Below are 17,250 nucleotides of genomic sequence, written 5' to 3'. Positions count from 1 at the left end.
GGAAGCCTCCTAGGCTAACGGTAGTCCCAAGGAAAGGGAGGGGAGCTCAGACCAGAGTGCACATGAACTCCAGGCGAGGACCTACAACCCAAGTTCTGCCCACATAAACATGCAGACCAATGCGATGTTGGGAAGTTACTCCATGGCTTCCCGTTTTGTGGAAGAGAACAGTTTTTCTGATCTGTTTTCCAGAACACCAGCACAGGAAGGCAAAGGAGCAGTGTTTTCAGTCACCTGGCAAGCTTCCTTCCCTGGCCCCAAACCGGGATGATGGTTAAGTTGCCTAGGCTGCACAGCCCCCTCGGTTCTGAGAGCTGCTCAAGGCACTTCCACCGGGCTTGAATGTGTGGCCATACACACACAAAAAACCAGAGAGGACTGGTTTTGTGTCCCCTAGCCCACAGCTTCACTTGCGCATCACCTCAGGGCAGGTACGTACTAACAGGAACCACTCGTCCAAATGCCATTGTCCTCTTCCGTGGGGAATAACCGTGCAGGAACCAACACATGGGTTCTGATCAGCACTCCAGCTTGTCGTGCTCTACCACTCAGCATTAAATATAAATTCTTCAAAGGCCCTCGTTTAGGGGAACTTGCCAAACCCCAGAGAAACAGTGGTTTTCCATAGAAAACCAGAGTATGCAGTGGATATGGCCAGGGACACGGTGGAGGGAGATGGAAGCAGGGAAGATGCACTACCACTAACAAATATTTGCCTAGAAGCTTCGCTCACCTGCACACACCACTTCTGATGGGAGAGAGAGTGCAAACCGATCAAGGACTCACAACTCGTCTGCTATTAAAAAATGGGAGCGTCTTCTAAGGAAGAAAAGTCTAGACATTAAAAGGTTTGCACCAAGGAAACCTTACACTCAGAACCTTAATGCTCAGAAGAAAAACAAAACAAAACCCAACCAAATTAAAAAAAACACCCCAAAACCACACAACAACCAGGAATTCAGGTTCTGTTTCATAGGAACATAACAGAAACCTACTTCCCTACTCGAATAAATATTTTGATCAGGGTAGAAAAATGCTTCTTCACTTAAATACAAAAAGTCCTCCCAGAGGAACACTTTATTATCCCTTTTGTTCCTTAAGTGCTTCCTTAATTTTGCTACTTACACATTCTAGAATTTACAGTCCCCTTGTAACACTGTGCTCAAAAGTTTTTTTTTTTTTGCTTCCTTCATGCTCACCCAACCTCTGAACTTTCCTACCTCACGCTTCTCTCTCTTGCTCTTACTTCACTTCTGCCTGTGCTTCTCCTGTCCTGAAGAGGAAAGAAAGTTTTCTAACTAAAAAAGCACACGTAGGAAACCAAGAAACAAGCAAACGTTTGACTTTAATACTTACTCAAAAAAGTGTTTTAAAACAACAGCTTAATTTAACTTTATTAAGCTTTGGATACACAATCCAATCTTAGTATTAAAACAAATTCCAGATGTTGATAACTTCTCTTCTGGGAACAGTTAACAGATGTAGTTATTTGTTCAAAAGAAATGACCGCCTTAAAAGAGCAGTCCTTTGCTGAAGTCAACACAGCTACTTGCAGGTATAAAAATGACCTTCTGTTACGTATCGTGAAGAATAACTAGATGCCAAAGAGGACTTTGAGGTCAGCCAGAGTGAGCTTAGTGAAGGACTCCCCTTTGCCTGACAGCACCTGCTGGGCGAGAACTTTCTTCCTCCTCTGGAGCTGTATGATATTTTCTTCTACCGTTCCTTCACAGACAAACCTTAAAAAAAAAAAAAAAAAGCCACATCATCTCATCTGCTAGGAAAAAGTGTCAGTGTTCGGTCAGCGCTCCCCAGTGAACGTTCAAAGACTTGTCTCACTTAAAAATTAACAGCCTGTTTTGTGACCGATATGGTATGTGTGCACAGAAAACTGCTGTGCTCTTACCCAGATACTACAGCATTTCAAATCAGAGTCTGATGCACTTTAGGCCTCATTTTTAGTCGTCTGACACAACAGTAATTCTGTGACAAAACCCTGTAACGATTGTTTGATAAGACTCACTAGACTAAAAGCATCGTACACAAAATACTATTTCAGACTGCAGTTTCTGTGAGTTCGCTGTGCATTTACATGAACTAAGCTAGCCTTTTAGTACTTACAGGTACTTTTCCTAAGAGCCAGCTTTGCTGCCTCGTGGAAGTGCTCTGTATGTTTAACGTTAGTGATATTGGAAAGGTCCAGGCCTACGGAGCATGGTGAAAAATCTCCACTCAGTAAGAGAAGAAGAGAAATGGTTTGGTTCCTGAGTTGTCAGGGTTGCACAGGACCTTCCCACTAAACCACAGGTTGAAAACCAATAAACTGCTGCTAGCTATCAGGACCGTGACACGCAGGGCAATGGCACACAGAAACATTTTCATGTGGTCTCTATCTTCGTGCCCAAACCCCAGTCCCACCATCAGACATTGTGCCTACCTTCAAGTAAAGAAACAAGCCTCAAACCAAGGCCTGGTCTCGCTACCTAAAGCCAGAGAGTACATGAGCAGCGACAGCCCCATCTATTGCTAAGGCAAACCCTGACCTGTGTATCACAACGTCCTTCTGCTGCCCCACTCGGTAGATGCGGTCACATGCCTGGTCCTCAAGAGCAGGATTCCTGCGAGGTAAAACAACAATAGCTTAAGGGCTTATCGGGAATAATTAAAACATCGACACCTCTGTGCTCGCCTCATTTGCCTGCCTACAGAACACACTGCTTTCTCCCTCTGTGGAGCTAAAACAGCTCCCAGGTTACCCTAGGTTTACCAGCTTGATTGCCAATGGTCACCCTGGCTGCATTTCCCTTCGCCCTTGGCAGAAGCACGCTACAACTCCACAGTCAGCTTGGATTGGCCCACTGTTCCATGTAGCCCCGTATTTCTGGCCAGTAGTTAGTACTCAGAGAAAGCCGAGTAGCTGGTGAGGAAAATGCAGCAGGAAGCCAAACTCCATTTACATTCCAAGAACATTTCCATAAGGAATGGTTCCGTTTGACGCACGGTTACAGGGAATACCCGCTGGCATAACTTCCATATTGTAGAAACGTCTCCTTACTGCTGCTGCTTAGCAGCTGGTTGCGTATTGAAGCACACCAGTTTGCTTTATACCTTCCCATGAGCAACATCTAGTTTAAAAAACAAAAGGTGATTCTGCCTTTGACGACAGACAACATAAATAGCAGGAGCTCATATGTGCTATTTCCATAGCCCTGTAAAACCCCAAGGTGCACTAATTGATTAGTCTCAAGGCTGATTCCCTGTATGCATTACTGTACACAATTAAGTCAGGGACTGCCAAGTCGCCACTATCCTTTTATGATACAGACTGCATACTTCCTTCGTTGGATTGCTGTTATCCTCCACTAGTTTTTCACCCCTACAGAACCCTATTCTGTGGTGCTGAGCACTGCATTGACATATCAGAGTGTCTTGGAAGAGGCTGTAGTACAAACACTTTTCCACAACCCATCACTAGCCCTAAACGCTTCCCTCCTAACCCGGTCATATCAGACATCACAATACCCGTGGTGAGAACGCAAGCAGCCATGCCCTACACGTATCCTCCGAGATGGAACTTTCACTTCTCTTTACCAGTGCATGTCAAGAAGAAAGAGGTGGTTTCCTCCAGTCAAGTTCAGGCCAATGCCTCCAGCCAGCAATGAGACCAGCATCACCTTCAAAGGCAGAAAGGGAGTTCAGTTAAGGGGCCTGTTTCCAGAAAATCAATTTCACACATTAATTTGAACCAAAAGATCTGTTTATCATATTTATATCATGTGTATATTTATTATGTATCTGGGAACTTGCCAGATGTTACCTGATGAGGGACAGAAGCTGGGACATGGAATTTACAGCTGCTACCCCAATGCATTTTTACAGATTAGAGAAAGGACTGAAAAGCTCAGACTCTCTGTGTCCCACCAAACTGACCAGCCTCTCTGATGACAGCCTGTTGCCAACAGTGGGACCAAACAGCACAGACTCTGAATTAACGGTAGTTACTTAAACACAGGCAACAGGGCTGAAATGGCCTGGCACTCCTTTTGCTTTGTTTCCACACAGCTAGCGTTTAGAAAAGGATGAGTAGTTGGGGAGGAACAGCGATACAGCAGATGGTCGATTTAGAGAAGATTTCTTGTACAGCAGGAAGAGAACTCAGTTAAGGACACAGACACTATAAGTATTTATTACTCTATTTTTCATGGTATGGTACTTTAAAACCCTGATCTTGTTTAAAGGGTCAGCTATTCATACAGCTGGCAGAAAACTTCCTTTAAGTTCAAAGCTCGAAGGATAAATACCTATTTTGTAGATAGCAGCTTGCTCAAGAAATCCAGCAAAGAAAAACAAGCCAATGCACCACATTCTCCCCTCCCAGTCTCAGATCTGTCCTCAGAGGAGATGGCCTGTCCTACCTCAATCACAGGAACGTCAGCATCCAGATGAAAGTGTAATCACTATGAACAATTCATTTGGATTCAGACGTTTTTAGTCACCTGGCAAGCTTCCTTCCCTGGCCCAAAACTTCAGACTAGAAGCTATTGTCAAGAAGAGCCACCACATGGTAGTTCACCAGTGTTTAAACACCCCACCCACATCCTCCCTCCAAACCCCAACAACTCAAAAATGAAAGAAGCCACATGAGGTCGCCTTGTTTTGGATGTGTGCAAGACTATGACTTCTCTCGCCCCAGTCCCAATCTTCCTGTCTTTATACAGGGGTAAGATATGCTCTTGTTCATTTTACCTTCATTCACAGGTTCAACTGCCACCCTCTCTTCTCAAAAAGATTAGTCTGGCAAAAAAGTATCTGTTGTGTTGGAAAACAGCAAGTCTTACAGGCTCCTTGGCAAGTGGGTGATACACAGAAAGAAATATTTTCCAGGGCAGAAGCATGAGCTGGAAACAATCAACCTGCTCTGAGTAGAGCTAATTGGCCCCACATCTTCTACGTTACTCCCTGTGGCAAAAACGTCTTTGAACACACCAAAGATTTGGACAACCTTTGAAGTAGCTTAGGAGTCAGATGGTTAACAGCAAAAGGAGCTTTTTAGCAGCTGCTCCTGCCCATTACAAGATGCACATCTGTTTTTACAGCTACCTCTCTCCCCACTGATCTTGGCACCTAGAGGTCCAAAGGAAAGTGGTGTCCAGTGAATGGAATCATGCAGTCAACAATTACAGCTGTGCTCAGCAGCGCTAGTAACTGTTTCCCTGCCCTGCCTGCATACCCGCGGCCCTTTGGGATTGTTATTGAACTCTTCTACCACATCCATTCTCTGTTTAGGATTGACAGAGCCATCCACCGTTGCATACTTCAGTCCTAGGCGCTGGAGGTGCACAGCCACAACTTTCAGCATACTCGTCCACTGAGAGACAACAACACTGGGGAGAGAGAGAGAGAGAAAAGGGAGTTCAGAACAAGTTCTGGGTGTGCTGTGAACAGTTGAGTTACTGCAGCGTCTCACCCAAGAGCTGACAGTGGTTCAGGCACTCTTCCCCAGTGCAAACTGGAGCCAAGTCCCTTCCCGATTCAGAAACAGGTTCAGCTGTAGGTATAGTGGTAGAACCTGCTGTGGAAGGTCAGTACCCAATAAACTTCAGACAATTTAAATCATCTGTAACTTTCACCTGGTTTTGGATTTTACATTGCCACCTACCAATCACAATTCTGAGCTTTCTCTGCAAAAGGAATCAGTAGCAACAGGGAACTTGGATTCCCCATGGCCTCTCATGCCCCACACCTTTTGCATTAAACATCCTGGGAGGCAATAATTTGTTTGATAGCTTTTTAGTAGGGAAAAAAAGGAACAGTGGTGTTCCCATTCTTATGGCAGCAATGGGTTTTTTGTTTGTTTGTTTTTCCAAAAAGACTTTGGGAAAAAGCTTTCTACATATGGTGCAACTTGGGAATTGCCCAAGAACAGGAGCTGCCCTTCCCACCCACCCCCAACCTAACAACACAGGTGTAACTACTCCGCAGCCACACACCTGTAGGTGCATTCTACACTGGTCAGCAAAACCAAGCAGAAACCTCTGTAACACTGCAGCCTGCTGCGGAGCAAAGGCAGAACTTGGCGAGAGCTGCGGAACCTCAGCAACATTTAAGTCCCCTGATCGATGAATTCCTTTACCTCAAAGAGGGTCAGTTTTAACCACTACTTCATGCCCCCACTTTTTCTGGGTGGTGAGGTGGGTTGCAGAGCTGAGGGCAAACATTTCTCAGCACTACCAACTTAATCACAGTTCTGGCTTGGAGAAAAGAGTAGTCCTCCTGGGCCCCAAGGCCTGAGATTCCTCACACATTCCCCTTATGTATACTCTTACCTTCATTTTAAACTACCCTCTTTTGTCTTGGATTATTTTTTTCCCCCCTGAAAATCCCCTTTCTACTGCATACTGCCACTGTTTTACCACATCAGAAGTTTTGTATTCAACTATTTTAAACTATTTTTGCTGCTGTCAAGAGACATGCTTCTCAATCACTAAAGAAAAAGCACACATTTACTAACCTTTTCTGCAACTCTGAGTGACTCTGAATAGTTTTCAGTTCAGACAAGAGGTGAGCTATCTGCAGGGGAAAAAAAAAAAAGTAGTTAGTCTGCTTGCTGTCATAACATCATATGCTTGGCTATTCTTCATTAAAACAGGAAGTGATCAAAATAACTGTTCAACTGGAATTTCTTCCGTGCTCAGACTTCCAAGATATTTTAATAGTCATTACTAAAACCACCATGGAAAACAGAGTTAAGAAATGAAATCATACAAGCATGTTCTATGAATTTCAACCTTCCTGTGAGAAGCCAAGTTATGCCACCTCTCCTCTTGCTGCCATCCCATTTTTTCCTAGCTCTTTACAAGCACCACGCTCTCACACGTGTGCTTTTCTAAACTTCCGTGAATCCAGTGCTCAAGATCTTCCCTGAAAGATTTCCAGGCCAGTCAGGTTCTCACAGCTTTACTGGAAGTAGCCATCAACACTTGGTCATTCTGAGCCTTTCCAGGAGGTTCAGCGGACTGTCAATCTACTCACCTGATTTCATCTAAATTGCCAACTTGGCCTGATCTGCCGTTACCGAGGTGTGACAATTCATTAATAATTTAAAAGGCCAAGTGCTGAAATCCAGGCTTTTCAAAGAAGGTAAGAAAGGCACAACCAGAATACCTTGGTGCTCTCCCTGGTGGTGTCAAAGATCTCCGTTTTAAAAGCTGTGCCGTTAAGGTAGACTGTTGACTTGGAATCAGGAGTCTGGAGCTCAGACAGGGTCAGAGCACTAAGTTGTTCCTCGATGGAGAGGGTAAGGCCTTCACTGTTCAAGTTAGCTTGGTCCAGAGCCTGTGGGAAAGAATATAATAAGGGATCACAGTCAAGCTTGAGATCAAATTCAGTACCGATTCACAGTCTGCCCAGTGTCTGCTGAGGACAGTGGGTTTGAAGGAAGCCATGCAATATGAAGACAGAAGGATTAAGAAACACTGCTGGGTCAGACCAACAGTCCCTTTGGCCCCTTATTCTGCCCCAAGAAGGGGCAACACAGGGAAAGCTTGTGGGCTTAGCCATTTCCAGTGGTCCAGTCTCCTCAGATTCTCCCTCGCACAGCATTTAACAATTGCAGGATTAAAGATGTTAGATGATAAATCCTTGCATGTTCCTTTAGTATGTGGACTTATTCTACTTTGTAAGGACAGAGCAAAGAACTTCTGAAATATTAGTCTACTTCACGCAAGGCAACTTCCGTCAAGAACACACAGAGCTCTCCAACACAAGCCTTTGAAACAAGCTACTCTTGTGGACTTGTGCACTTTTCAAGAATAAGTTATGATCAGGACTTTTTCTTTGCCATTAAAACTCTTTTTTTTTTTTTTTTAAATCTGAATAAAGGTATTTCCAGAGACACAGCTGCCCACACAGGTCATGCTGGGGAGCTCTTCAGTAGGAAGTATGCTCATCTAAAACCTCTGAGGCTGTAAAACACAGTCCGAGAGACAGCTCAGTTCATACACCCCTAGATAAGAGGTGCAAGGGTGTTAAAGTCTGACAGTTTATCACAAACACTCAAAAAAACACCACTACAATACAATTACCACTTTCAGTAAGGAGAGATGGCAGCAGCACTGACGGAGCCTTAACAGCATGGACAAGACGTGGACAGTACTTGAGACCTGGGAGGCACTTTGGGAGCCTGCTAGAAACTCCTTTTGACTGACCCCAAACTCCTGTGCAACTGCCAAGGAAGGAAGACAAAACATCAGGAGCTCTTGGAGGCATTTTCAAGTACTGCCCAGCCACCTCCAGCAATAAGAAACAAAAACCAACAGGCAAGCAAATATCTGATTTACCATAGGAACTCATCAAACCCCACTTACAAAGAAAATAACAACCCCAAACCACAGCTCACAGTACCACATACCGTGTACTAACACTGACATCTTGTCTCTGAGCAATCAGACCTTGATTTCAGAAGACAATTTTAGACCCTGGGAAGTTAAGAGATTTGCCCAGAGCTACAACAGCGAGAACAGGCTTTGGAATACTACGGTAGGGTTCTTCGTTACATCAGAGGAGCAGCACAACGCTTTCCAAATAATTTTTAAGTCCTGACCCCATCGGGCCAGGTCTGTTTCCCCTCCTTAATTGTGCACTTAAGAGTCACTTCTGCGAATGTTTTCAGGGAGGGTGTGCTCAAACCTTTCTCAAATGGGTTACCACCAGCATACTCTCTGCCTTCATTTTTCTGCTCTTGTCTCTTTAGGTAGGACTGTAGTGTTGATCTGGAGAAGCAAGACAAAGACTGTGGGATTTACAGTAGGGAAAAAAGGTAAGAGAGACAGGAGCTTAACAAGCAAGCTGATAACACATTAAGGTAAGGAAGGTTTTGTTATCATTTAGTCACAAAATGATCCCAAAACACATACAGTTTTGTTTCACTTGAATATGATCAAAACCAAAATCCATTTTGGAAAAAACAAGAGGAAGCAAGTCTGCCTGTTGGAATACCTTGAGTATAATAGCAGCCAGGACCCAATGAAAAACATTCTTCATAACAGAAGGACATCTTTAAATGTGTATTTGAAAGAAAGGAAGGCTCTTTACAGCAGCACTGTCAAAAGAGACTCCAGAACAGAAAATGATGCTGGCTTGCATTACAGCCATCTGGAGGGGCCAGCATAATTCCTGATTGTATAAATATCACAGCGCAAAGAAAAGAAATTCTATCCTTTACAGTGCTGGCACATCAATCATTATTTAAGAACTAACTGTTGCAATTCTAAGTCTTCTGAGTCCTAACATCAATGAGATTAAGTGAAAGGCTAGAATACAAAGCTCATACAAGGCATGAACATATGGGAGGAAAAAAAAAAAGGTATCAGTTTCAGCTATTACCAGAACAAGCAATATGTTTTCAAACATGCTTGACAGGCAGTGTGCTGGTTTTGGCTGGGATAGAGTTAATTTTCTTCACAGTAGCTGGTATGGGGCTGTGCTTTGCATTTGTGCTGCAAACAGTGTTGATAACACAGGGATGTTGCAGCTGTTGCTGAGCAGTGCCTGCACAGAGTCAAGGCCTTTTGCACAAGAAGCTGGGGGTGGACACAGCCGGGACAGCTGACCCCAACTGACCAAAGGGGTACCCCATACCGTATGGCATCATGCTCAGCATATACAGCTGGGGGAAGGAGGAGGAAAGGGGGGACGTTTGGAGTGATGGTGTTTTCAAGTCACCGTTATGCATGACGGAGCCCTGCTTTCCCGGAGATGGCTGAACACCTGCCTGCCATGGGAAGTCATGATTGAATTCTGTGTTTTGCTTGGCTTGCACACATGGCTTTTGCTTTACCTACTAAACTGTCTTAATCTCAACAGGAGTGTGGCCCCTTCCAATTCTCTTCCCCATCCCACTGGGGGAGAGTGAGCGAGCGGCTGTGGGGTGTTTAGTTGCTGACTGGGGTTCAACCATGACAGGTAGTCAGAAAGGTAAAAAGTTAACAGGAATTTGTCCTAAAGCTCTTATCTTAAGCAGACTTCTCTTTCTGATTTTTCACACCAGTAAGAAACAAAACCACACAATACCCCGTCTCTTCCCACCTTCATACCTGGATCTTGCGAAGAGCACGTTGTACACGGACTGCTCGTCTGCTGAAAGTTTTAACTGATGCAACTGTGTGCTACGCTGGGGCAGAGATACCTGAAGCAAAAGTACACAGGATCGGATGTATATAGTGCAAAAACCTCACACAGCATCACAAACACCAGTGTTCCAAGATTTAACACAGTATTCTAAGTTTCAGAAGACAGCTTTTTTTTCTCTTCATTAAAGTTATGCGTATTAATGAAATTATGACACAGTGTAGATATCCACAGAACTCCAAGTAGCCTGGTTAACACTCAAGATGCTAATCTTTGTTCCAAATCATCCGACAACAAAAGGCTCCACATAGCTACCACTGAGGGACTCATTTATTGCATTGTAAAAGTAGCTTCCAAGTTCCCCATTCAGAATCAGACAGTACACCAAAACTATGCCTCTTAACAGCTTACAGACACACCAGTGATCTAATACTCAGTTTAATGGACTATTTGTAAAGAGTAAAGCAGAAAGCCAATGCCCCAGCACACAGCAGATCCATCTAACACGCAGCAGCTTTGATTCTCAGAGACCTAGACTAACTTTCCACTAAGTGGGCATCTACTTGCAATTACTTAACATTCTCCTCTGCATGTGATTTACAACTGAAGGGTTTAATTCTTCTTTATATTTCTGTTTTCTAGATAAGCAATCAAAGCATCCCACAGGCATTCAACTCCTCTTGCTCAAGAGACTGCAGTAGACAGGAAAACTCATGCATTAACAAACTTGGGCATGTAAAAAATTGACTGGCTGCTGCAAGGAAAGCAATGGAATGATTGTCTAGTTGTGGAGGGTGAAGTTCTTACCAAGGGCTTGCCAGTTGGATCCAGCTGCTCCTTAGTTCTCCTTAATAAAAGGCTCCTAGTTAAGAGACTCAGCCTCTCTCCTCCCTTCTGTGTGTTGTTATCTACTTGGTACTTCCACACCTTGTACTCATCAAAAGGAGAGCAACGTAGAAACCTACAGCATGAGAAAGCAGACTTCACACCAAGGCAAGAAGAGTTCTTCAGTTACTCTTGAATGACCAACACCGAATTTCTGGCTATCCAAACCAAACCATTTCCAGTTCAGCTGGAAATGCTAGAAGCAGGAAGACACACAGTGTAATGCCGATAACTGGTTTACTCAAAAAGTCTTACCATCACTAGCACAGCAAAAGCATCTTCCTGGTTCTATACCTATCCCTTCCTCTTTGCTCATTATGTCTCAAGTATCACCAGCAAATAAAGGGCATCAAGAAGCACAGGCACTTGTCAAGAAAGCATCTTCGTTTGTTATTTCAAACTCTTGTACGTCTTAATTGAAAATTAATTTCAATTATCCAAAATTAATTTTAAATGCAAGTTCTCTCTGGTTCTCCAATACCCTTCATAATCTTCCCCCCCCCCCAGCAACGAGGGGCACAGAGCATAACTGTTTATCGTTTCTTTAGAGAAGCCAGAGTCTTCACCCTTTCCTCCAGCGGCCTTGTAGCACACCACTCTTGAATAAGGTCCTCCCCAGCTGCTCTGGCACAAACGGGGATTATCACACAAAACTTCTGTTCATTAAACTCTGCTTTGTGGATATTCACTGTGGAGCCACAGGGGATCCGAAGTAATTTCCCCTTTGTCCTCTCTGAGAGCAGGTTAGCTTCACACAACAGCAGACACATGGTCAGCCTTGGGCAATGCCTCAGCCACAGCCTTTGCAATCCAGTGCCTAAAGCGTTAACATACCTAGTCTCGCTACCCCACACATCTTAGAATCCTCTCAGACTTTGAAACAACTTCAGCACTTCACCAGTGAAGAATCACTGGAGCTGGAGCCCTGTCCCTGCGTTCACACGCAGGCAGCTCACCTCAGGAGAGAGTACATGTCCAGTAAGTTGTTCTGGATTGGCGTCCCGGTGACAGCCCACCTGGCGCTGGCTCTCAGTTTGCACACAGCTATCGAGGTCTGAACCTTTGGGTTTTTAATATTGTGAGCTTCGTCCAATATAACTCGAGCCCAAGCTACCCTGAGCAGAGGGGAACAGGGAGATGACCCACTCTGTAAGGAAAAGCAGACTAGTTACAACCCAGCACAGTCACCTTGCGAGGCTCTCTGAAGAGCCACAAGCAAACACATTTTTCCAGCAAGAAGCATTTTCCTGATGTTAGTCAGCAGTAACCTGAGCTTCTACTGTCATGTCAGAGGTGCTCCCAAAAATCATCTCTCCAAAGCTTCCATGTCAGTTTGTAAGTCAAAGAATATAACGTTTGTCTGTTCTTGATGACAATTTCTAATACGTTGCTGTTTTCTTACTTTTAAGATTTTTACTGCGTCTTCTTCCAAAAGACATTCCGTCTCAGCGAAATGTTGCGAGGCTGGGACAAAGGACCACATCTAATAATTCTGTTAGGGCAGATCCTGTGCTTTTAAATTCAGGATCTCTCTACAGTTGCATAGGTGCCACCTCGAAGTTTCAGGAAATTCAAAGGCCTGTTTGTTTTAAGAGCAAGATCTAGATCACAACAGGTCTCCAGTAATTTGAAGTGATGTTGGTGCTCCAGCGAAGGATACCAGCAGGAGATTGTAGTGTTCCTTCACAGCCTCACCTCGAAAGGAGGATGCATCAATGCTCTCTGAAAATTACTTAAGACATTTCAGCAGCGTGTTCCATATTACTACACAACGGATCTCTTGTGAATGTTTTTCCCTGTTCTCTTTCTGCACTTCACGGTACTTTCTCTCATCACTTCATTTTTATTGTGCAAACCCAACAGGGGACTTATGAAAAAAACTCCACCTATTCAATGTGCTACTCACTGTATCAGAAGGTCCCCCTTAAGCAAGAGCAATGGTTTGTAACACCTCAGAACAAAAGCTTAAGGCAATCCTTTATCAACAACATGGTTTCTCACCCCCACAGCATAGTCCTCAGCAGGGACTTCCCACTCCTCTTTGCTTGTGGGAACCTCCTTGGAGAGAATGCTGTAGGTTGTGACAACAACATCATATTCAGAGAGCCTGCATAAAAGGAAAGTAATAATTAGGAGCAAGACCAGGAGAGGAATTCCTTTTGCAAGGCAGAAACAAAATGCATGCTCAAGGTTTCAGAGCACAGTTCTACAAGAGCTGAAGTGCAGTTTTACAGAAAACTGAGCTTTGTAGCAGTCAAACAGGAAGGGCATGTTGTACCCATTTTATGGACACTGGAAGTAGACAGAGCAAGCTCAAGAAGACAGTAAAAGCCAGTGGCACAGAACACACACCACATGAGATGAACACTACTTAGAATCTGGCACCTAGAAATACTGCTCAGCATGGCCTAAAGTGGTGTAGAGAATTTTCTTACCTTTATGTACAGCTAAAAAAACCCCACAAGCATGGAAGAAACTGCCACTGACACTCTCTGCAAACAAGAGATGTTTCAGAGATGTACACCTCTGAGTGTTACCAGGAACAGCGATAGCCTGCACGAGAACCACTCAGCATGGGTAAAAATGAAGCTTTTGCTACATACACCTCGACCACAGACATCGGCCTGACCTTCCGGATCCTCCGCATTTCCATCCTTCAGGTTCTTCCATCATTCTACAGCCACTGAATTTCAACTCTGATATAACCTCTTGCTAAGTAGTATTTTGCTTTTCCAAGTTTATTTTTGTTTATTTATTTATAATATGATATTTATGGTTTTGCACTTACACCTCCGCATGTTTATCTCTGTTTGGCCCATGGTACAAATAGACCCTCAGTTTGCCACAGCCCACGTGTCTGTCAACCTCTTTCTTCCAGTGATGGATCAAGGATGCAGGACAAATGATTAAAGTGCTGCAGGAAGGGATAACAGTGGAACCTGCAGGGAAATATTGCGGACAGGTTTCAACATCTTCACACTGACTTCATGTAACTACAAAGACAGAAGTTTTGTAAAGTCCCAACAATTAAGACGACTGACCCACTTTCCTGTGAGCGCAGTTTGTGAAGCAGACATCTCTATATTACATCCATGGGGACTTTCCTGGGGGGAAAAAAACCTCTACTTGAACACTAATGCATCACTTCCTGTCCGCTCAGAGCTATGCTATATATCTGTGTGCTGCCTTTGGGTAAGCTGAAAGGTTGGAATTCAGGAACTAACCCTGATCTCTCCTGAGAACACAGTACCAAATAAATTCCTCTCATGTTCTAAAAAACTGAAACGTTACCATTTTGAACCACATGGGAAAAACAAACACACAGTCAGTAAACTTGGGAAGGCAGGGAAAAGGAGCTCAACCATTTCCATGAGGATGGAGACACTGACAGGTTGTGGACATGGAAAAAATAATCTTTAAAACCTCTAACATCCCTTATCTCTAGGGACAAGATAAAAATAATCAGGGAGAGGGGTGTGGAACTCAGTCACAGGGAGGTGAGTAGTGACTAATTTAAACCCTTATGGTATGAAAGCTATGTCTACGTATGTTGAAAAACCTATGAAACTTTTTTTCAAAGCAGCATATATTGGCTTTAACTGGCTCAGGAAACTAATCAATAAATAAAAATTCCAAAAGAATATGAAGGAATCAGCTGGGAAGTCCTACACATCCAGTGGAAGAACAAATGACTGATCAAGAGAAAAGCCTTGCAAGAAAGTGCAGTCAATATTAAGCCCAGTAGGATATTCCTGCAGAAGGGAAGTGAGCACAGATAGGAGCCCATTGTTTTAGGGGCCATTAATCTGTAATGCTTTAGGCATTTCAAAAGGCACTGCTACATATAACATACAAATTGTATGATGGAAACAATCCTGTACCGTTTTTGGACAGCCATATGTCTAACTTCTCCTTTCTTTTCTCTGTCTTCAGCTGCTTCTGGGCCAGAATAAGAGCAATCATCGTTAGAGTCTTCCCCAGGCCCATGTCATCCGCTGGAAAGAGACACACAGAAGTTGTGGTGACCTGCGGAAATGAGCCCCACCCAGCTCAGATCTACACTGAGGTAAATACTGCAACAGAACTGCCCTGGGGAACCCTGGAAATACAGATACACATATGCCCATTTCAGGGTATGACTTGGCAATAGGTTAATAGCTGTGATCAGTCCAAGGGCAGAGAAAAATAAGCCCCTTCGACAGGCCCATCAAATAACTAGGCTTTGGCCTCTGGGTAAGTTATGTGCCAAACTGTTGCTGCTATAAATCTGTCCCCTAAAATTTACTTTCCTGTTCTGTTCCTTACCCAGGATTCCTCCACACGGTCTCTGATTCTCTCTCCAGAGTAGCCATGCGAGCGCCTGTTTTTGGTGCAACAGCAGTGGAACCTGAGAGGGCAAGACAGAGGATTTGAGGGAAACTCCTTGCAAAGTTCAGGCACTTCTGCTTCCTGTACCAAATTACCCAGCTGAATTGCCCTACTGCAATCTTACTAAAGTAGTCAGCCTAGCTGTTCTTTTCCCACATAGACAGAGATACCCCAGATCAGCGACTGCTGCAGACAGGTCAGCAGTACCATAGATCAGTCTTGCTAATGCTTTATGCACAGACCAACTCAGCGCCTCACAGTGCTCTGAGAGCATGTAAAGGTGGCTCGTTGGAAGATCCAACCCAGCCCACCTTGCTCACAAGAGGCGTCACTGTCAAGGAGAGGAATTGAGAACACTTCCCATTTTCTCACCAAGTCTAAGACCCCTACAGACTCATAAAAGACAGGAAGAGGGACTACATACTATCATAAAATGATCTCATCACATTAAATGACCTTCTCCAGCACTGAAAAGGTCCCAAGAGGATCTGACAAGTGACACAACATATATACATCAATACACCATCTTGCACGCGTGCCTTCCAACACCTTGCACACAACCTCAACTGTGGGTTCTGCACCAACTGGCAGATTCCGAGCTGCTCTTTGGCAGGTCATGAAGGACTGCTCTGGAGTCTGCTGGGCTCTCCATGAACCCATCATCTGCAACACTTCTTACGAAGACAATTTCTTATAGCTCACTGAGAGAAAAGAACAGTAAGAAGGTTCTCAGTCTGCCCTCACTATAGACATGCCTCTGCTCTGCCAGTCACATGCAAACAAATGGTTGTGAGTCGGTTGCTTTGTCTGAGGCACTACCACTTCTTTCAAGCACTAGAGACTCTGAAGGCACCATAGCAAGAGGGTAGAACATCAGTACTGGCAATCTGAAGCAATTCTCACGGATGGGAAATAATTACAGCATCTCCTTCCAGCAGGATGAAAACTGCAAAGTACTTCAAAGTGGGACAGGACACATGGATGCTCTGGAGTATTGCTCAGATGTTACACTTCATTTGTCAGCATAGACCATAGAGTGGTTAGGGTTGGAAGGGACCTTAAAGACTATCCAGTTCCAACCCCCTGCCCTGGGCAGGGACACCTTCCACTAGACCAGGTTGCTCCAAGCCTCATCCAGCCTGGCCTTGAACACTTCCAGGGATGGGGCATCCACAGCTTCTCTGGGCAACCTGTTCCCGTGCCTCACCACCCTCTCTGTGAAGACCTTCTTCCTGATACCCAACCTAAACCTCCCCACTTTCAGTTTAAACCCATTAGCCCTTATCCTATCCCTACAGGCCCTTGTAAAAAGTCCCCTCCCAGCTTTCCCGTGGGCTGCTGACATCCTCCATCCTTGCCAACTCACCTTCAGTCCAGAGGGATCTTCAGCTGCTGTCTGCTCTGTTGGACAGGATTCTAGAGATTTGTGAAGATGATTAATGGCCTCACTTGTGGCATTGTGTACAGCTTTGATTCGGTCTGCTGTCATTCTTCCTCCATACAGATTCTGCACACCAGGATTCACTGGAAAGATACACTATGATGCACATGGTATGTTTACAACGCCAACTTTCCCCAGCAGATTTCATCTCAGATTGATCTCAGTGGCTACAGATGCCTGGGGGACAGTATGCAGCCCATAATAACAAACAAGGTTTGGTACCTTCATGTATATCCACAAGTTTCAGGATTCTTCCAGAAACAAGTCCTCGCCAGCATTCTCTTTAATGAAAGAAAAGTCTTTCTGTACTTACTCCCAAAACCGTGGCCGTAATATTCACTGGAACCCAAAGCAGCAGTGGGGTGACGCTGTGAGCCCGAAGAGGTTCCTGCTGTAGGATCTGGGAGTGGTAGTGGCGTTATCCACTT

General features: G+C 44.4%; 1 protein-coding gene across 1 annotated transcript in view; it reads right to left on the bottom strand.

Moving 5' to 3' along the window:
• Window positions 1-1,594: 1,594 nt before the first annotated feature.
• LOC104516055 (transcription termination factor 2-like) overlaps window positions 1,595-17,250 on the bottom strand; it is a gene marked incomplete at its 5' end in the record, with an annotated part of 21,367 nt that continues 5,711 nt past the window's right edge. The window contains 17 exon segments of the mRNA XM_010160256.1: window positions 1,595-1,739; window positions 2,544-2,618; window positions 3,592-3,674; window positions 5,231-5,384; window positions 6,512-6,570; window positions 7,165-7,335; window positions 8,085-8,224; window positions 8,689-8,771; window positions 10,095-10,186; window positions 10,936-11,089; window positions 11,970-12,160; window positions 13,015-13,120; window positions 13,802-13,952; window positions 14,895-15,008; window positions 15,319-15,400; window positions 16,748-16,905; window positions 17,136-17,250. The exon segment at window positions 17,136-17,250 is cut by the window's right edge and continues 10 nt beyond it. Coding sequence (XP_010158558.1) covers window positions 1,595-1,739; window positions 2,544-2,618; window positions 3,592-3,674; window positions 5,231-5,384; window positions 6,512-6,570; window positions 7,165-7,335; window positions 8,085-8,224; window positions 8,689-8,771; window positions 10,095-10,186; window positions 10,936-11,089; window positions 11,970-12,160; window positions 13,015-13,120; window positions 13,802-13,952; window positions 14,895-15,008; window positions 15,319-15,400; window positions 16,748-16,905; window positions 17,136-17,250 — 2,073 coding nt within the window.

Source organism: Eurypyga helias, unplaced genomic scaffold (genome assembly GCF_000690775.1).
Source record: "Eurypyga helias isolate BGI_N326 unplaced genomic scaffold, ASM69077v1 scaffold13041, whole genome shotgun sequence".
NCBI lineage: Eukaryota > Metazoa > Chordata > Aves > Eurypygiformes > Eurypygidae > Eurypyga > Eurypyga helias.
This window is presented reverse-complemented; position numbering and strand designations above follow the sequence as displayed.